The 21,969-nt window shown below is 40.9% G+C and overlaps 1 protein-coding gene across 1 annotated transcript; it reads right to left on the reverse strand.

Moving 5' to 3' along the window:
- Positions 1-235: 235 nt before the first annotated feature.
- LOC118809206 (tripartite motif-containing protein 16-like) lies at positions 236-21,155 on the reverse strand. The gene is made up of 8 exons (XM_036572301.1): positions 20,521-21,155; positions 20,085-20,180; positions 19,641-19,874; positions 17,044-17,203; positions 14,633-14,692; positions 10,565-11,115; positions 1,095-1,146; positions 236-279 (listed from the first exon to the last, which is right to left on the reverse strand). The coding sequence occupies exons 1-8, from the start codon at positions 21,085-21,087 to the stop codon at positions 236-238; spliced, it is 1,764 nt and encodes a 587-aa protein (XP_036428194.1). The 5' UTR covers positions 21,088-21,155.
- Positions 21,156-21,969: the final 814 nt, after the last annotated feature.

The raw sequence follows: 21,969 nt of genomic DNA on the forward strand, positions 1-21,969 counted from the left end.
TGCTGTCAAACTGGATGATTATCTCTGTTTCTTAGAGTCACACATAACTACAGTCTAAAACACTCTCACCCGGTCCTGGAGGCTCCTGGAGGCCCACTGCTCTGCCCTTTTTAGTGTTTTCCCTGCTTCCAACACACCTGATCCAGCTAATCAGCTAATTTGAAAGTCCTTACTCAGCATGCTGAAGAAATGAAAACACTAAAATGTGCGGGACAGTGGGCGTCCAGGACCGAGGTCAAGAAACACTGCTCTGAACGATGTCGGCCCAATGAGGAGCCCCTGAGGTGACAACAATTATTCTTTAATAAGACACAAATTAACATGTCGAAGCCACAGTTTAATATATTGAGGCCAGATGTTAAGTTTCTTGTGGATTTGTGGCCTCAATATATTAATCACTGACCGTGTCCTATTAAAAATAATCACCATGTTACTTTAGGGGCTCAGAAGTATAGTGATAAAAAAACAATATAATATAGAATATAGTGGATAAGAAGAGGTCAACTGTGTGACCATGCTCAGGAGCAGGGTCATTAACTGACCAGACTAAAATATCAATACACTGAGTGAACTCTCTGATCATACACTGTCAGAATAAAGGTACTGAACACCAAGATACACACAGTGTAACAAAGGTCTTAAGGTTCATCTGTGTAGCTTAACATCGTTTCAACATTCAGTGTCTCAGAGAAAAGCTGCAAATTTGTTCAATGTTTAAAATATTTCAAAAGATAAAACAAAACACTTTCAGTCATTGTTTTTGTTTATTGCTGCACACATTCCCCCAGATAATGTATGTTTCTGAAATTTAAGCTGTATTATGACCTGTGACCACTCCTTAGTGCAGCAAGCCTTTGTTACATAATTGGTCACTCACTCTTAATGAACCTCTAGAATCTCTAACTGCCCCTCCTGTCCAGGTTGATGCTAGGGCTAGATCTACCTGGATCAGGTGTTCCTGTTCACCAGCCCAGACCAGTTTGACCTGCATAGATCCTCTGATGAATCACTGATTACCCACTCATCCTCCTGATGGGACCCCATTGAGTTTGTTCAGTGTGTAAAGCTGAGAAGATCAGGTGGTGTTTTCTTACCACTGGTGGTCAGTCCTGACTGAAACACATCAGGGACGCAAAGTAGAAGCTTCTGAGGTTCAGAGATAAAGAGCTATTAAAGAGAAGAAAAATTATTCAGAGGCTTAGAGGTGTGTGTGTGTGTGTGTGTGTGTGTGTCTGTGTGTGAGTGCGTGTGTGAATGTGTATGTGTTTCTGTGTGAGTGTGTGTGTGTCTGTGTGTGTGTCTGTGTGTGAGTGTGTGTGTTTGAGTGTCTGTGTGTGTCTGTGTGAGTGCGTGTGTGTGTTTGAGTGTGTCTGTGTGTGTGTTTTGAGTGTGTGTGTGTGTGTGTGTCTGTGTGTGAGTGTGTCTGTGTGTGTGTGTGTCTGTGAGTGTGAGTGTGTGAGTGTCTGTGTGTGAGTGTGTGTGAGTGTGTGTGTGTGTGTGTCTGTGTGTGTGTATCTGTGTGAGTGTGTGTGTGTCTGTGTGTGTGTGAGTGTGTGTGTGTGAGTGTGTGTGTGTGTGTGTGTGTGTCTGTGTGTGAGTGTGAGTGTGTGTGTGTGTCTGTGTCTGTGTGTGAGTGTGTGTGTGTCTGTGTGTGAGTGTGTGTGTGTGTGTCTTTGTGTGAGTGTGTGTGTGTCTGTGTGTGTGTGTGAGTGTGTGTCTGTGTGTGAGTGTGTGTGTGTGTCTGTGTCTGTGTGTGTGTGTGTGTGTGAGTGTGTCTGTGTGTGAGTGTGTGTGTGTCTGTGTGTGTGTGTGAGTGTGTGTCTGTGTCTGTGTGTGTGTGTGTGTGTGTGTGTCTGTGTCTGTGTGTGAGTGTGTGTGTGTGTGTGTGTGTGTGTGTGTCTGTGTCTGTGTGTGAGTGTGTGTGTGAGTGTGTGTCTGTGTCTGTGTGTGTGTGTGTGTGTGTGTGTGTCTGTGTCTGTGTGTGTGTGTGAGTGTGTGTCTGTGTCTGTGTGTGTGTGTGTCTGTGTGTGAGTGTGAGTGTGTGTCTGTGTCTGTGTGTGTGTGTGTCTGTGTGTGAGTGTGAGTGTGTGTGTGTGTCTGTGTGTGAGTGTGTGTGTGAGTGTGTGTCTGTGTCTGTGTGTGTGTGTGTGTGTGTGAGTGTGTGTCTGTGTCTGTGAGTGTGTGTGTCTGTGTGTGAGTGTGAGTGTGTGTCTGTGTGTGAGTGTGAGTGTGTGTGTGAGTGTGTGTGTGTGTGTGTTTCTGTGTGTGTGTGTGTCTGTGTGTGAGTGTGTGTGTGTGTCTGTGTCTGTGAGTGAGTGTGTGTGTGAGTGTGTGTCTGTGTCTGTGTGTGTGTGTGTGAGTGTGTGTGTGTGTGTGTCTGTGTGTGTGTGTGTGTGTGTGTGTGTGTGAGTGTGTGTCTGTGTCTGTGAGTGTGTGTGTCTGTGTGTGAGTGTGAGTGTGTGTGTGTGTCTGTGTGTGAGTGTGAGTGTGTGTGTGTGTGTGTGTGTGTGTGTGAGTGTGTGTGTGTGTGTGTGTGTGTGTGAGTGTGTGTCTGTGTCTGTGAGTGTGTGTGTCTGTGTGTGAGTGTGAGTGTGTGTGTGTGTCTGTGTCTGTGAGTGAGTGTGTGTGTGAGTGTGTGTCTGTGTCTGTGTGTGTGTGTGAGTGTGTGTGTGTGTGTGTCTGTGTGTGTGTGTGTGTGTGTGTGTGAGTGTGTGTCTGTGTCTGTGAGTGTGTGTGTCTGTGTGTGAGTGTGAGTGTGTGTGTGTGTCTGTGTGTGAGTGTGTGTGTGTGTCTGTGTGTGAGTGTGAGTGTGTGTGTGAGTGTGTGTGTGTGTGTGTGACCACAGGGTAGCTTCAGACTCTGAAGAAGTGCTCCAGAGCTTCTCAAACGCTAAAGCACAGTAGCCTGTACAAGGACCTGGGGTCTGGCTTCTCACATCCCCAATGAAACAGTTAAGCACTATATTCTCTGTGATCCACCAGCTCATGAAATCAGCAGAGACGTATGAGGTCTGAGAGGATCAGGTGGAATATGGAATAGAATGGTATATTATATGTTAATAATTTCTCCTATATAAACTTCACTGATGTAGCTGCATCTCCTGTAATAACTGTGTTTTGAACACTTACTCTCTGTTCTTGAACAATTCAATCTTCCTTAAAGGAGTACAGTATGAATTGAATTCGGAACCAATTGGGGGTTAGGTGCCTTGCTCAGGAGCACTTCAGTCATGGACTGGCAGCTCTGGGGATTGAACCAGCAACCTTCCAGTCACAGGGCTGGTTCCCTAACCTCCAGCCCACGACTACTTGATACAAGTATAGTATAAAGATAAGTATAGTATATAGGTATAGTATAAAGATTTGCATAATTTGTTTTTTAAAACTAAAGTGTAAAACAACACATATTTCCTTAACAATCACTGCTATAAATCCCTGAATGTGGTCCACACATTGCATGTAGTTCACACAAAGAGACCAATGCAAACAGTATATAAATGAGCTTAGAACAGTCACAGAGCTCCTAGTGGCAGGCTGGTAAAATGCTGATTAAATTAACAACAACAACAACAAAAACTGTACTTCCACATCTTCCTGCACAAGAGACCCCCTAGCTGCTGCAGCTAGTATAAACTAGAAAAGAGTTCAGTATATATGTATACGTTTCTTCACGTGGGGTTCACAGTATGATTGAACTAAAACGTAATTTGTAAATACTTGTAATTATAATTTTTTCAAATGACAGTATACTTTTATTGAGATTTGTTTGGATTTTTAACCTACTTTTTTTAGTTTTTGAGAGTTAGGGTGTATATAATTATTTCATGGTTGTTAATTTTTGTTCAAAATGGTCTCCTATTATTTGCCTGTTCCTAAGAAAAATCCAGTATTTTAATTTAACTGGCAGCATGCTGTCATCCCACCAGGCCACCAGGTGACTGTATGTCCAAAGGTCAGCTTTATCCAGATTGTTTATTTTCTTATTCATTAGATGAAGTAAGAAAGTGTCTAAATGCTGTTGGTACTCCATCTCCCAGTTTGGTACTCTTTTCCCCTTAACCTAATAAAAAAATGGGTTAAATGTAAAAGTCAGAGAAAGTCTGCACAGTCGACTTTGAAAATGAAAGACAAACCTCCCCCACCTGGCCCACTAATGGTCTATGCTGTAATTTCAGGCATTGCACAGATAAGGCCACATCTCCTTGACTTGGGTTCATTTTTAATCTCAGTGAACATATTACCCAGATATTTTTGTATGTAATGCTATTACTTGAGGGTGAGCCTGACCACTTAATTCCAGCAACATTAGAGGTCCTTTTTAAGAGGAAGGATGTTGGTCATTCTTTTTTTGTATGATGGCCCAAGTGTCACAGGATTAAGTCCAGCTGTAATCCAGGTGTTGTTCAATGGGGACCCTGAAATAGCAACAGTTACAGAAGCCTGTCCTGATTTGCTCATCACGAGCATCATAAAAATACTGTCTGAAATTGCCTTGTTTCAGTATAAACATTTTGACTTTGTTATGTTTAGGCCAGATAATTGGCAAAGAACTGAGTACAGAGTACTTTATTCAAAATAGGGGTGGGGGCTTCCATGTTTGTTAGAGGATTTTTATGCAGCCCATCTGAGGCCTCTCATATGTTGGTGCAATCCTGCTTATTTTGCTATGTGGAAGGGGTTGGAGCTGGCAGTGACTGACAGGATCCCACTTCAAGCAATTGTTTCTGATGAAACATTAGCCAATCACCTCTTGGACAGAACAAATCTGTTCAGTTACATGTCTCTGAAGACTTGGAAGGAAACCTCACATACCTTGCAAATTACAGAGACTAGCAAAACTTTTAAAAGGCCTTGCACAGCTTTTTTATATATCTGTGAAAAAGAAATATTTCAGGAAACAATTTCACATTTCGGTTGCCTTCCAATTTTCTTCCCAAAAACAACATTCCTTTTTAATGTTTTATATTTTCTTACCATTCTGCCTTGTGGGTGTGTCTGATTGCAGCCTCTGTGATAAACACAACTGCCTGGATGGGCAGGCATAGTAACTGCTGCACCATTTAAGGTGGAACAGGAAAATTTGAACAAGAAGCTGGTGAATTAGAAGCGAAATTCAGCTTCATGTTAACAATATACGTAGTTTAAATGGGAAAACCTTTTGTTCGCTGGCTAACAAATAGAAATCTGTCCGTAAACAGTACTACTGAGAAGCTGTTATTAGACTGTGGTTTTGAGGTTCAGGGCAGGTTCTTGTTAAACTCCCTTTTCAGGTTTGTAAAACAGTATAGATGCCATTTCTGACAGTTCTGGGCCAATTCTGGCTTACATCCACAAATGTTCGTTGACTTCTGGATAGATATTGCCAGATGCTGTACAGCTGTGTTTGGTTTTGACTCATATCTACATTGAAGGGCAACAATGTGGATGAAGGAAGGGGCCACAGCACAAATATGCTGCAGCAGGTGTGTCTCTGTACTTTTGGCCGAAGCATGTCATGTCTTAAGTGGCCCACTACTGAAGATACATAAAGCAGTTGATGCTTATTGTTTTAATGTGATTGATTAGCAGACCTTTTAAATGTACAGGCCAGCAACTAGCTTTAAATAGTAAATAAATTGGAGAGAGCATTAATAAAAAACACTTGAACATGCATGTTTATGTACTTTATTTGTGATGTGTAATTTTTGTTTAATGAGACTATCTTAAGTTATAAGGCCCAGGTATGTAAACTTGCATAACACTTGAAAAACACAGGCTACCTAACAAACTGGCTATTAGCTCAAGGTTAATTACATAACCCTATTTATATATGTTCTTCGTGACTATGTTAACTTATTCCCTCAACCCTGTTTCCAAAATTATTTATTTATTTATTTTTTTTTTTTATTTGCCCATTTTGGTTCCAAACAATTCGAGACGGGGCCTGTTTGCCACCGTGTTTCATCACCTTTTCATTTACCCACGTAAGGGTTTGGGAACTGAGGAGACTCTGCTGTAGTTCTGAAAGTGAAATGTTTTCCTGTTCTTGTTTGATACAGGAGTTCAGGGCTCTTTTCATACAGATCAATGCTGCTGTAATACATGCAGAATGTGGTTTGACAATGTCTTGCTGAAATAATCAACCCCTCCTCATCTTTACTTCTGAAAGACTCCGCCTCTCTGAGATGCTCTTTATACCCAGTCATGTTACTGACCTGTTGCTGATCAACCACCAGGTGTGTGGGTTATTTTTTTATTTTATTTATTTATTTTTTTTAGCATGACACAGCTTTACCAGCCTTTCGTTGCGCCTCCCAACTTTTTTTGTAATGTGTTGTTGGCATCAAATTCAAAATGGCATTTTTTTCAAAAAAACAATTTCTCAGTTTTAACATTTTCATATGTTGTCTTTGTTGTATTTTCAATGAAATATAGGGTTTAAATGATTTGCATTATTTACATTTTGTTTTTATTTACATTTTGCACAGCATTCCCAACATTTTTGGAAATGAGGTTGTACATTAACATAATGCTGTTCTTTGCTCATTTGGGCCAGTTTTTAGCTAGCATTTTGAATCCCTTTTCCCATATCTAGATACACTTATGTTGTGACCCCATGTGTTTCTAGCACAGGAAGAGAGTGCACAGCGCTGCTACTCTCCTCCATCTTGGATTTTCACTCGTCTTCTGCCTGCACATTTCTATTGGTTGACGTGCCTCCACGTCAGAATGCGTTGCAGCAAAAGTTGAAATGGTTTGAACTTTTTCGATGCTCAATAATGTCTTTTCGCTGCATACAGACACATTTCTAGCCCAGCATTTGAAAGCTGTGTTTCTGATGCTGTGTCAGCCTCTAGTGTGTAGGCACCCTTACACCCAAGACTCAGTCCGTTTATTGCTGCTTGTACAGACAGGTTATGATACAACTTCACCTGTACATACTTACACAAATAAAAACCTGCTTGCCATTTTATCGTATTTATATAAGTAGCACATTGACACTTTCATATTAATGTGAAGAATTTTAATCTAGAGCATAAACATGTTCATTGTGATATACTTTATGTGCTGCATTGTCTTTGTTCAAGAGGCATCCATCCAAACAATCTTTGCAATTGCAAAGATTGCCTTTTTGTGCGTGTTTGGAAACGTGAGCTGTATTCTATAGTCAGTCAGTCAGTTTAGAGCACAAATTTTTCCAACAAATAACCCCCATGGTTGCTCCCAGCACCTGAGGTCCTTGAGTCTTTCTTCCTCAACCGTCTCAACCCAATGGAGTAAGGGGGGCTGCTACTCAACATACAGAGTGGACCGGCTACAAAAGCAGGTACAGCTTTGTTTACACTAGGCTAAAGGATGTCTATCAGACCACATCCCCAAAAGGAAAACTAGCTGCTCCCTTTTCTTTTTAACTTGACCTCACCCACTTCGACTCACCATTGAGATGTGCGCCACTTCTGCGTCATACAACTGTCCACTCAGTGCAGGAGTAGAGGAGGAGTCAGTGAAGATATTTTCATTCAATGTTGCACTTAAGATTAAATCATTACATAAACACTAACAATCACTGCATAAGGATGACCGTCACTCTAATGCCACACTAATTTCACAATAATGTTCTAAGAACAGAACCAAAAACATTGTGGACTAAATGCTTGTCATATTTAGCTGTTCAGCAGGGTTTAAACAGCTGTTCTGTACACTTAACAACACAGTATAAGACTACATGAAACCAGAAGTTCAGTTCAAACAGAACAAATTACAAACCTCTTCAGTTGAAATATAAATGTTCTAGATGCTCTTAAATTCAGTAGATAGTTTCACTTCATTTGGACGGTTGAAATTCACATCTGCAAATGCTTACTTGAGAGGATAAACATTGTGTTCTCTATGGGCTGCACTGCCATGAGTAGTTTAGGGGTCTGGCCATACAAAGTGGCTAAACAAGATTGTTGTTGTTGTTGTTGTTGCTGTTTTCAATACAGTTGTGTTGTTTAGAGTAAATTGTGTACATGGAGGGCAGCTGCAGTCCAATTGATAATTAAAGGCAGTTTGAAATTGTACTTGCAGGCTACTGAAAACCTGTAGGTGGCTAGTAAGGTGAGTTTATTTATAAAGCACAGTTCATATGGCAATTCAATGTTTTTTGCTTTACAAAGTTCAAGTTAAAAGTTCAAACGTCAAGTCTATTAATAAACATCATAGCATAAGAAAGTGTGTGAAATAAAATGTTTGTACAATCAAGTTTGTAAAATCAAACAAAAAAAAACACTTAAGAGTGAATAACAATAAAAAATAATGTAATAATAGCTTAACAATAAAAACAACTAATTAAAAGAAAGTACAGAGTATATTAAAGGGGAATGGGAAATAAAAAAAGAAATTATCAAAGGGCTTAATTGTTATTAAAATTAGCTTATTAACTGGAAGTCAGTGTAGAGATTTTAGAGCTGCAGTAATGAGCTGTTGCCAAGCACAAATTTTGCCTTATCCAGTTTTTTACCTGCTTCAAACATTGACATAGTGGGTCTACTGGGCTGTAATCATCTGGTGAGCTAGATATATCTGTGTATCATTTTCATAACTATGGTAATTAGTGTTGCTGTTCTGTAGAATTTGGCCCCAAGGCAGCATATAGAGGTTGAACAGAAGAGGTCCGAGAACTGAACCCTGAGGGACTCATGTCTCGTCAGATTCATAACAGGTGACAAAGGTGACTCCAGCCTTCTAAATAACACCTTAATCATTTTTGGACTTCCAGAAAGTCCTACCCAATTTTCCAACCTGCCCAGCAGTGTTCTGTGATGTACAGTGTCGAATCCAGCAGATCTAATAGAACCACAAGACATTTTACCTGTCTGTATTCAGCCATATATCATTTACCACATTTATAAGAGCTGTTTCAGTGCTATGGTGAGGTCAGAAGCCTGATTGAAATGTCACAATAACCATTTAGGTTCAAAAATTGCTAAGCTGACTGAAAACAGCCGTGTCAATTATCTATAAAAGGAAGATTTGATTCAGGTCTATAGTTGTTTAGTACAGAAGCATCCAGAGTTCTCTAATGGGACTTTTTTTAATTAGAAGAAGGTGCTGATATTAAACACACATTGGAGACCGTTTCAGACGTCTCTACTGATTTTCTTTACTGTAGAAAACTCTTGTATAAAGCAGTAGAACACTGGAGGTGGAAGCTTCTGGTAAATTAAATCACAACTGATGATCTACCATTTACACAACCACTTTGTAATGAATAGTAATTTTGGAGCTGAAATGTATTGCACTATGTCTTTGGTCCATGTCTTTTTTGGGATGTAAACACACCCAAAACTCTAAAACACAAAAGAGAAACCAAATATAAACAGGATCCAGAAACACTGCCACCTTCTCTGGGCCTGAGCTCATTTAAAATGGACTGAGGTGAAGTGGAAAAGTGTCCTGTGGTCTGACGAATCAACATTTGAAATTCTTTTTGGAAATCATGGACACTGTGTCCTCCGGGCTAAAGACCACTCAGCCTGTTATCAGTACACAGTTATACGGGTTACACAGGTATACGGGGGCGTTAGTGCTCATGGCATTGGTGACGTGCACATCTGTGAAGGCACCATTAAAATGTTTTGACAACATATGCTGCCGTCCAGACGACGTCTTTTTCAGGGAAGGCCTTGATTATTTCAGCAAGACAATGTCAAACCACTTTCTGCATGTATTACAGCAGCATTGCTCCATATTAAAAGAGTCTGGGGGTTAAACTGACCTGCCTGCAGTCCAGACCTGTCACCACTGAAAACATCTGGCACATTATGAAATGACAAATGAGACCCTGAACTGTTGAGCAGCTGAAATCCTTTATCAAACAAGAACAGGAAAACATTTCACTTTCTAAACTACAGCAGTGTCTCCTCAGTTCCCAAACGCTTACAGAGTGCTGTTTAAGGAAGAGGTGATGAAACACAGTGGTAAACAGGCCCCCGTCCCAACTTTTTTGGAATGTGTTGTTGCCATTAAATTCAAAATGGGCATGTAATTAACGATAAAATTTCAGTTTCAACTTTTGAAATGTATTTTTTTTTCTCCTTTACTCTGTAAACCCCTCCTTCTTCCAATACCATGACATCAAAGCCGGTGTTTTATTTCTCTCTCAGTGTGTGAGAACCTATAATGACTCATCAGTCAATCAATCCACTGGTCTTTATTTAAAGTGTGAGTACATTTGAAGGTGACTCATTTACAGAGTAGCTGCTAATCTTTATCACCGTCTTCATCTATCATCAATCATCTAGAACCAGCTTTTACTGCAGAACTCAACAGGCTTCTCTGTCTCTCTCTCTGTCTGTCTGTTCTCTCTCTCTCTCTCTCTGTTCTCTCTATTCTCTCTGTCTGTTCTCTCTCTCGCTGTCTGTCTCTCTATTCTCTGTCTGTCTGTCCTCTCTCTCTCTCTCTCTGTCTCTCTATTCTCTCTCTCTGTCTGTCTGTTCTCTCTCTCGCTGTCTGTCTCTCTATTCTCTGTCTGTCTGTTCTCTCTCTCGCTCTCTGTCCTTTCTCTCTCTCTCTATCTCTCTCTCTGTCTATCTCTCTCTCGCTCTCTGTCTGTCTCTGTAGAGGTTACACAGACTTGCTGAGGAGTTCTCATAAAGTCCAATCCCAGCGTAGAGCGGTTCAGTGAATGTGGTGGTGAGTGTGTGTAGGTGGGTCAGTGTGTGTGTATCAGGGGAGATGGTGTTGAAGGACAGAGTGCCGGACCCCCAGTCCAGATACACTCCTACTCTGTTAGAGGGGGAGGGGGGGGCGGGTAGGACAGTGCTCTGTTTATTGTGCCAGAAAGTGTATCTGTTATCAAAGCAGTACAGACTCCAGGACTGATTATTGTATCCAAAATCACAGTCCTTACTGACTCCTTTCCTCCTGATTCCTCTGTATGATACTGATATATCAGCTTTTCCGCTCCACTGAACCTCCCAGTAACAGCGTCCAGTCAGACTCTCCACACCCAGAACCTGAGTCCAGCGATTAAATCTATCTGGATGATCTGGATACGGCAGTTCCTCCCACACATACTCCACCTTTCTGTTCCTCTCAGACAGACAGAGACCTCTGTTCACTGTGTTTGGATCCAGAGTGAGATCAACAGCATCTGTACACACACACAGATTAGAACAGACACAAGCAGAGTTTAACAATGTATGTATATTATGTGGGCATTTTGTGTGTAAATGTGTATTGTGTGTATTGTATACAATGCATGTGGTGTGTGTGTGTGTATTGTACGTGTGTGTGTGTGTTGTGTGCATTTAGAATGTCTGTGTGTATGTAGGTGTGGTGTGTGTGGGTATTTATTATGTGTGTGTGTGTGTGTGTGTGTACTGAGTGTGTGTATTGTATGTATCTGTGTGACTGTATATGTGTGTAAATTATGTATGTGTTTATTGTGTGTGTGTGTGTGTGTGTGTGTGTGTGTGTGAGTGAGTGTGTGTGTCTGTGTGTGTCTGTGTGAGTGTGTTATGTGTATCGTATGTGGAGTGTGTATGTGTGTGTATTTAATGTATGTGTAGTCTAGTGTGCTGTGTAATGTATATGTATAGTATGTGTGTGCATGTATGTGTAGTATGTGTGTGAAATGTTTGTGTATTGTGTGTATATAGTGTGAGTGTGTTTGTTGTGTGTGTGCTGTGTATTGAGTTGTTATTATGTGTAGTGTGTATTGTTTATATTATGTGAGTGTGTGTCATTCACATGTGTCATTCATACAGTCTTCACTCTTATAGAGTGATGGTGGTGGCGGCGGTGGCGCAACACAGTTGCTCGGCTCTCTGCTTCTTCTTTTTTTTTAACTTGTTTAGTTTTCTTAGTTAGTCTGTATTTAAGTAACAAAACAGCAGCATTTAAAAAGCGTGACAGATCTGAGTTACGTTTGATGAGGGGTGGTCACTCAGTTTTCCCATTCAAAACTAGTTTCATTTCACTGGAGATTCTAATTATTGACATTATAGTTGGCAGAGAAAACAAGCGAGGGAAGCGAGCTGGGCCTTGTGCTAGGCTAAAAGCTAACCTGTACAGACCAGTACTTCCAAGTTTGTTCCTAGCCAACTCCAGGTCTCTCGTCAACAAGATGGATGAGGTCAGAATAAAAACAACTCATCCCTGTGTTACAATCATCATAGATATCTGGTTGCACTTAATGTTCCAGACGTAGCTTATCAAACTAGTCAGCTGCTCGGTTCACAGAACGGACAGGTCTAGAGACTCCGGGATAAGCAGAGGAGAAGGTCTGTGTGTTTATATGAATAAAAACTGTGCACAGCTGTGGACCTGATTGAAAAACACTGTTGTCCAGATCTGGAGTTTCTTTCTGTAAGATGCAGACCGTTCTTTCTTCCAAGGGAATTCACAACAGTAATAATGACAGCGGAATACAGGCCCCACAAGCTAATGCTAAATTAGCACTAGAAAAGCTACATGACAGCATTAACAACCAGCTAACTGCACACCCATATGGTATGATCAGGGTAGCAGGGGATTTTAATCATAGAGACTCTAAATCTAATTCCACAAAAATGTTCATTTCCCATTGAGAGAGAAAAACATCCCGGACCAAGTGTGTACAAACATTCCAGGAGCATTTTCAACTGCTCCAGCTGCACATCTAGGTCAGTCAGATCACGTATTTCCATAACTCTGACCCCAGTTTCAGACCACAAATCTGCAGAACAAAACCAGCTATCAGGACAGTACAGGTGTGGACTAAGGAAGCCACCTCAATGCTACAAGACTGTTTTGACTGAACAAACTGGAAACAGAGGGAACAGACCTGGAGGAGTATACTGGTTCAGTCCTAGGTTACATAAACTTCTGCATGGAAAATGTTCTCATAAAGGACAGTAAAAATGTTTCCAAATCAAAAGCTGCAGATAAATGCCAAGGTGAGGCCACTACTCCGGGAGCGAAATGCAGTATTCAGATCAGGTGACAAACAAGCCTACAGTGAAGCATGGGGGAAACTCAAGAGAGGCATTAGGGATGTGAAGCATATTGAGGATCACTTCAGTAACAACACCCCATGTAGCATGTGAAAAGGTTTTAAGGCACTCACTGACTACAGCACCACCACTATACTGGCTAGTGATGATGCCACACTGCCTGATATCCTGAACCAGTTCTTTGCCCGCTTGGACACGCAGAGTGAGGAGCCCACCCCACTGCTGGAGGGCCAGAACTGGTTCTGCAGCAGTATTCAGTGGGGGCCACATTGAAGAAGGTCCAGATCGAGTGCCTGGCCAAGTACTGAAAGCATGTGGCAACCAGCTAACAGAGGTGTTTACTGACATATTCAATCTCTTGCTACAACAAGCCATTGTTCCGACATGTCTTAAATCCCTTACCATCATCCCTGGTGCGCTCGCATATCAAAACCATCATCCCACCTGATCTGGATAAACACCAGTTTGCCTATCGGCTAAATCATTCCACGGAGGATGCTATTGCAACTGCATTACACATTGCTGTGACACACTTAGTAGTATCAAACAGTTCTGTGAAAATATTATTTGTGGAATTCATTTAACACAGTCATTGCCCAAAAACTGGTCAGAAAACTGGTGAAACTGGGCCTTGGATCTTCTGTGTGTTCATGGGTTATGGACTTCCTTATGGGCCGACCACAGCAAGCCAGAATTGGAAGCCACACCTCCTCTACCTTCATCCTAAACACAGGAAATCCACAAGGCTGTATGCTGAGCCCTATGCTTTTCAGTCTCTTCACACATGACTGTACTGCTATTCACATCTCCAATACCGTAATCAAATGATTTCAGATAAAGGAGTCTGCCTACGGGCATGAGTTAGAGAATCTGGTTAAATGGTGCATGGACAACAACCTGGTCCTTAACACCTAAAAACCAAGGAGATTGCCATAGACTTAAGGAGAACAAAGAGTTTAGATCACCTCTTCTCCACATACATGAAGAAGTGGAAAGCGTGAATTAACTAAAGTTGCTTGGAGTCTATGGAGTCTAAAGTTACTTGACCGTTAAAACAATGAAAACATAATTTCATTGTACCTGAGTATAATGTCAATAAAGACTTCTATTCTATTCTGTTCTATTCTATTCTATTCTCTGGATGTTCCAGCAAAACTCTTAACCAACTTCAGCTAGTCCAGAACGCTGCAGCCAGAGTTCTTACTAGAACCAGAGAGTTTGACCATATCAGCCCAGTTTGATCAACCTTACACTGGTTACCAGTTAAATTTCGGATTGATTATAAAATTCTCTTACTGACCTATAAAGTCCTAAACGGACTCGCCCCTCAGTACCTGAGTGAACTTCTCTCTCACTATGAACCATCACGCCTACTTAGATCACAAGGTGCTGTTCACTATTAGTACCCAGAATTAATACAGTTACGTCAGGGGGGAGAGCTTTCTCATACAAAGCCCCCCAGCTTTGGAATAGTCTTCCTGTTAATGTTCGGGACTCAGACTCAGCCTCAGTGTTTAAGTCTAGGCTAAAAACTTACTTGTTTAGTCAAGCCTTTGGCGACGCTCATGGGGGCTTGGACCCAGATTTTTTTCTTTTTGTGTGTGTGTGTGTGTGTGTGTGTGTGTGTGTGTGTGTGTGTGTTTGTGTGTGTGTATGTGTGTGTGTGTGTCTTACACTCCAGAAACTCTGGTCTGGTTTTGGGTTCAGGAGGGAGAATCATCTGGATCTTCTTCACTGTGAACATATTATTATATATAATTATATTATTATTTATAATATAATAATTAGTGTGTCTGTTATTATTAACTCTCTAAGCTCTGTGTTTGGTTGTAAAAACACCTTCAGTTCTTCCAGAAAAGTTTGAACTTTTGAAATTAGTTATTGATGCTGAACAAATTCCTTCAGATGCTTCTCTAAGCTGAGTGACCGAGTTTATTGCAGAGGTTTTACTGCACTTACTGACATTTTACTGCAGTTTCTGAGGTTCTACTGCAGTTACTGATGTTTTACTGTAGTTACTGAGGTTTTAATAGTAATTTTTTTGCTATGGCTTTTTTTTTAATCGCACTGATGTTCTACTGCGGTTACTCAGGTTTTCCTGCAGTTACTGTTTTGCTGCAGTTACTGTCGTTTTACTGCAGTTACTGACATTTTACTGCACTTACTGATGTTTTACTACAGTTACAGAGGTTGTACTGCAGTTAAGATTAAGTGACCCTTATTAGTCCCCACAATGGTCAATCTAACCCATCCGTGCAGTGAAACACCACATACACACTAGTGAAGACATGCACTAGGGGGCAGTGAGCACACTTGCCCAGACTGGTGGGCTCAAGGGCACTTCAGTCATGTACTGTCAGCTCAGGGGATCAAATCGATGACATTCCAGTCAGAAGGTTGGTTCCCTAACCTCCAGCCCACGACTGCATCAGTTACAGTTGTTCTATGGCACTTAATGATGTTTTACTGCAGTCACTGTCATTTTACTGCAGTTACTGAGGCTTTCCTGCCATAAAGCCCCATTGTAACCATGGCAGCGTTCTCTTATTGACAGAACCTACTGTCATTAGCTAAACTAGATAAGCACTGAAACTGAGCTGCTCTGAACTCAGGCGTGATGATCTGTTTCTCCTGCTGAGATTAAACATTAACAGTTTGGGTTCACTGACTGTACAGAGCGTCTCCCACTCAGTGGAGTCCCTCCACACTGAGACGTCAACATGAAGAGCATCTCCCACTGTGGACTGAAACTCCACTGGGAATCTTTAATAGACATGTTTTAATACCACCAGCATGATTAAACAGAAATAGTAGAATTGAGGTGTTTTAACCGGCTTCATGAGCTGTTAGGTCTGTTTGTAACACAGTTCTGACTGACAGCTCTGCATTTGTCTACCTCTGTATGTCATGTGCTCCAGCTCCCCCCCATGACCCAGAAGGATAATCGGCTTAGAAAACGCGCGCGTGTGTGTGTGTGTGTGTGTGTGTATGTATATATATCTCATGTAGAATCACTCTGTGGTTGTCTTGCATGTCAGTCAGTTCTTTTCCTGATAGTCATCAGGTTTTAGTTCTGTAACAATGTTTATCAGTCTGTACTGGTGGAGCAGAATAAAGTCAACCATATATTCTCACAGTGTTAGAAAATAAAAACTCTATCTCACATAACTGTTGGAGTTGCATGGCTACTTAACACCTTTCAGTTTTTTTTCTAAGAAGTAAACCTTGTCTTCATGGCTGCTGCTGCTGACAATCAAATCTAGATGCCGTGTAAGCTAACACACAGCACCCAGTCTGAGCACAATTTATTAAGGTACAAATAAATATTTATTTCCTTATTACATGTTTGATGTACATTTCATTATTTACAATACATTATTTCCGTCAGCAGGCAGCCCTACATGGACTAAAACAAGAATGTAGAAAAAACTGTATTTACCGGTTAATGTGGGTGGTCAAGGTCAACTTGTAGCTATTTATACATTTATTGTATGATTAGATCTGAACTTTTGAATAGTGTTGTCATTTGTTATCGTTCATCATTTGAACACAGAAGCTGCTCTTAACATTATGTGAAAATTTCATTTTGGACGGACCAGAATTGGTCCAAAATTGCTTGAATAAAATCTCTTTACATAAACATTGAAAGTAAATAAAGTGTTTAACTTAACCTGTAACATTACCCTTTTGGAGATATGTTTCTTTTTTCAGCAGCAACATTTACATTCTTCGCTGCAAACACCTGCAAAACTCCATATCTTAAGCTTCTTACATCTAATAATCTGAATCTGATACTTTAAAATATTCTAATGGAAATGACGTTAATAAACTTCATGCAACTCTAGATGGATTACTGAATGTAAAAGGTTATGATGTCACTTAAAGAAACTCTTATGGAGCACTTAATGCTTTTCTTTTTCACACACTGAACTTAAAAAATTAATAAATAAATAATAATAATAATAATATTAAAAAAAAAATCCTTAAGGTGTCTCTTACAACCAGGCACTGAACTCTACACAGTGTTTATCAGAGAACTGCAGAATATCCAGTAAAGAAGGCTGAGATCATCTGTAATCTCTCACCTCTACTAGAGATCTTTCTAAACTCCTCTTCACAGAGCTGCTCCACTTTCTCTCTCAGATGAGACACAGAGTTCAACACCTCCTTAAAAGAGTTATTAGGACTGAATATGATGGAGGTCAATCCTGCAGATCCAGGAGGAACCAAGAGAGGCTGGAAACTCTACAGAGAACCAAAAAAACAAGACAGTGTTCCACAGTTCAAACACTCATCTTATTAAGAGGAGCTAATAGAGACAGAGGATCTTGGTTTTAGGAACTGCTGGAGTTAAAAGCTATTGTACATTTATCCCAACCTTCATTGTGTTTCAGACTTTTAAACTGGCAATTTTATCGCTAAATGACCATTTGTTTTAAAGAATTTGGTGAAACTGATCTCAAAAAGTCTGGCTTTATGAAAAGTTGAAAAGCACTGAGATGGCTCTGAGAGATGTAAGTTATATTATAAGACTTGCTGACTCTATTTTGCTATTGCTAGATTTCAGCACAGCTTTCGATACTGTTTTCTTGGTCAGTGTGTTTGGAGAACATGAACTGCTCTGAATGGGCCTTTATCATATTTACCAGTAAAAATGTTAGTTGATTAGTGACAGGATGTCCTTTACCATAGATCTTACCTGTGGGGTGCCTCAGGGCTCCATTCTTGGCTCTGTTAATTGCACTCAATACACTTCCCCTGTATTTTTTAACCAATTTTTTTTCCTTATTTCTACACTGATGGATCTGTCTGTACAACACAATTAAGAAATGTAAATTATTGTTCTTAAACCGTCAAGCCATCAATGTTTTGTACATTCCTTAAAGTAAATTAATATAAATCTGAAGTTCTTCAGTATTTTTAGAGATTTGATGATAGCCAATTATGCTTTAACTACTGTAATGCTTTATACACTTGCCTTAATCAAAGATGCTCTGGTTCTGCTTCAGTTCCCAAATTTTAATTGGGGATCAACAAAGTGCATCTGTCTATCTAATTAGTCCATTCAGCTTATTTTCATACATGCATTTGTGGAGGAGGAAGCTAAAGTGCAATTATTAGCATTAGCATAAACTATTAGGGGTGGGAATCTTTAGGCACCTCACAATGCGATTACGATTCAGAGGCTGCGATGAGATTATAAAACGATTATCGATGCACATCTTTTTTTCTGTCCAGGATTTCTATTTGCTCACTGTGTGAGGACTCACTAGTTTTAAAGCAAAGTATTTGTAATGATCTATAATGAATTTACTTCCAATATATTTTATTATTAAATCAAATGGAAGTGATCTAGAAGGCTCTCACTCACTGCTCTTGTTTGAGACGCTGCTGCCACTCATCTGTGGTAAAATGCGCTGTTAGGGTGAAATAAGATCCAGTGGTGATGGATGTCCACGCAGCAGATGATACAGCTGTCCTACCCGTTTAATTCAGTGACTTTATAACTTCGGTTTTGGTCTCATTGTAGAGAGTCAGGGGTCACTGTGTCAGTAAAATATCTTCGAGACTAGACGCTGAATCTTGGCTCCAAAGTGTGCAACATAGCGCGAAAGCCCTGGTTCTCAACAACTGAGAAGACTGCAGGTCACTTAGCAGCAAAATCTTGCCTGGCTAGCAGCTACGAAAAGGCAAAGAGAGAGATTTAGCTGAGACAAACATTTGGAGACGAGTGGACTTATTTGCATTTATAAGCGCTGCAGTTGGCTTTCTAGAATGCTAAATTTGCAATGAGAGACTGTCAAACACTAAAAGTTGCGAAGATGAAGTCGCTTCTCTTTCGACTTTTGCCGGTCCACCTTAAATGGTGCAGCAGCTACATTCGGCGCCTCAGGCAGAATTTAAGGTGGAACGGGAAAATTTGAACAAGAAGCTGGAGAACGAGAAGCGACTTCAGCCTCGTAAAACAGACAAACTTTGAGAGACACTTTCCTGAGGGGAAGGGGAGGAAAGCAGCTGTAGCTATAGCTTAAAGCAGAGTAGAGTAAATCTGCGCTCTCGTTTATATTGTTTAGCCTATTCTAGGACATTAACACACACTGAGACATGCTGGACATTAAATGTTGCGGCTCCGAAGGTGCTTTGATTTTTGTTGAAAGGACAAAATGGCTGCTCTTGTCATTTGTGTTGTGACTCCTGACCTAACCTGGCTTTAGTGCAGAGGGAGCCGGTCGGATTTCTCACTCATCCAGTAGTGTTTTTGTTATGTGCCACCCGGGAAGACTGTCCGGGCGCTGCACTTACCCACTTCCAAGTTCTGCTTTTCATGTTCTGTCAACATTACGGTATAAATTAAATATTTAGAAAATCAAAATTGACATTCATGAATCGATTCAGAATCTTTCACATCCGCATCACAATGCATCTAAGAATCAAGTTTTTCCTGCACCCCTATAAACTATATATGTCAGAATTGTACATTTCCAAAATGAGTCTTCCACAAATTAAAATTTTAGGCCTAACGTAGATCTACCAGGTAATCAATTTTGTATGGTAAACAGAGACAAAGAGCTGTTTACAGATGTCAGACTGAAACACCAGTAAATGGACGTTCCAGCCTCTTCACTTCAGGCTTTGAGTTCATTGGTGAATCTCAGTGTAGAGGTTCTGGTGGTGCTTTTACCTGGAGGAAATGGATGTGGTCCTCAGTGAGTGAAAGCTGCTCCAGCTCAGTGTTTCTCCTCCTCAGCTTAGAGATCTCCTGCTCCAGTCTCCTCAGGGCTCCTTCAGCTCGACTCACTGCAGCCTCCTCCTGAGCTCTGATCAGCTCTGATATCTCAGAGTGTCTTTGCTTAATGGAGCTGATCAGTTCAGTAAAGATCTTCTCAGTGTTCTCCACTGCTGTCTGAGCAGAGCTCTGTTAGAACACAGAGAGAGAAGAGGAGAGTCTGAAGACTTTTTCACCTGGACACAGAACCTGTGTTGATAATTTGATGATGTTCAGCCAGATTTGAAAGTAACCATATTTTGATTTGTTTTGGCTGCTGGGTGGATTCTGTCTCACTGACTGACTAAGAGATCAATCCTCTTCTAGAAATCAGCTCTTGATCTTCTGCTCCAGACTTACCTTGTGAGACTCCACAGCCTTCCTCAGCTGCTCCACCTCCTTCTTTCTCTCCTGGATTCTCTGCTGGAATTGTGTCTTGGTCTCCATTAGCTTCTTCTACAGAAACACAACCCATAATCCATCCACACAGCACTTAGAATGGGTTATACACAATATTATGAATGTGTCTGTAATGTTTTTGCGTTGGTGTCACTGTTTAACAGAAAAAGTTGTTTATCTCTTTAGATGAGATTCTGGTACAGACAAGTTATTTAACAGGCTGGACTAGAAAAATCTGCTGTAACCTACGTCAAGTTTCTATTGTCTTCAGAAACGCTTAAAATGTACACAGGCAGAGTTGATAGTTTTTACATGTAGATTTTTTCAGTGTTATTCTGTAATGTACAAAGTACTTACATCTCATTTTAAGCAGTAGAAAAAATAATACAGTTCTTACCTGTTTCTCAGCTCGTTCTGCTGCAGCTGGTACTGTATCGTGTCCTTTATGGTCATCCATGGTACACAGCATGCAGATACACTGCTGGTCAGTGCGACAGTAAACCTGCAGACGTTGCTCATGCTGAGAGCAGATCTGCTCCTGGAGGCGTCTGGAGGCTTTGACCAGCTTGTGCTTCTTAAAGGCAGGAGATTGATAGTGAGGCTGGAGGTGAGTCTCACAGAACGAGGCCAGACACACCAGGCAGGACTGGACGGCTCTGAGTTTTCTCCCAGTGCAGACGTCACACTCCACATCTCCAGGTCCAGCGGGAGAAGCAGTGTGGAGCTCCGTCTTCTTCAGTTTCTCCATCATTTCAGCAAGCATCACGTTCTTGGATAAAACCGGCCTTGGAGTGAAGGAGCGTCTGCACTGAGGGCAGCTGTACTCCCCCTTCAGATCCTCCTGATCCCAGCAGCCATTAATACACACCAGACAGAAGCTGTGTCCACAGGGAGTGGTCACTGGATTATTCAGGACGTCCAGACAGACTGGACAGCTGAACTGATCCACTGAAACACTGGCCATTTTACTGCAGATACACAATCACCACGACAGAAACACCAGCGCAGTCAGAGATCCGTACAGCAGCAGCTCCACTGTGGAATGGAATGAAGTTTCTGTTTCTCTGAACTGAAGAACAGAAACAGTTTCCTGGTTCTGACTGCGAGAACCAAAAGTGAAACTAGTGTGTCTGTCTGAGATCACTCATCTACATTTAACCCTTTAACAACTGAATACGACTTGGCACTCTGTTTTTTTTTTTATTAAATTCAACTTAATTGCAGCCATAGCAACAAAATAATAATAAAAAACAACAACAATAATTATAATAATACCAATATTAAATGGTGGATGGTTGGAATGGAGGATGGAGGTTCTTAATAATGTAATTCCTGTTTTTTAAATACAGGAGGTTGTGTAATGTAAGTGTGTGTGCGCGCGCACGCGTGTGTGTGTGTGTGTGTGTGTGTACTTAAGAGAGTTGAGCTGTATCTCAGTGTATAAGCACAGTGTCTCTTACAGGCTTTGGACTCTGTTTGCTATCCAGGAGCGTCATTACACCTGATTCACTGAGGTATGTGTCCCAGTAAACTGCTGCAGTGCCCCACTAAAGTCAACAAGAAGGCCATAAAGGTCTCTGTCTTATCCTGGACTGCTGAGCAGAGCTACAGTACATGCCACGCAAATTCAATGCGGTCACTACATTTCCCATAATGGTCCTGAATCTTTTCAAAAGCTTGAGTGGCTAACGCTTTTAGTCAGAGTCAGTTTCCTCCCGTTTTTCACATGGAGTAAGGACATAAATAATTTAAATAAAATTAGCTATGCAGCAGACAAAGTAATGAGATCTCATAGCTGTATAATTTGGCTATAGTCATATATAAAATAGAATTGTATAACATACTA

Source organism: Colossoma macropomum, unplaced genomic scaffold (assembly GCF_904425465.1).
Source record: "Colossoma macropomum unplaced genomic scaffold, Colossoma_macropomum, whole genome shotgun sequence".
NCBI classification, from domain to species: domain Eukaryota; kingdom Metazoa; phylum Chordata; class Actinopteri; order Characiformes; family Serrasalmidae; genus Colossoma; species Colossoma macropomum.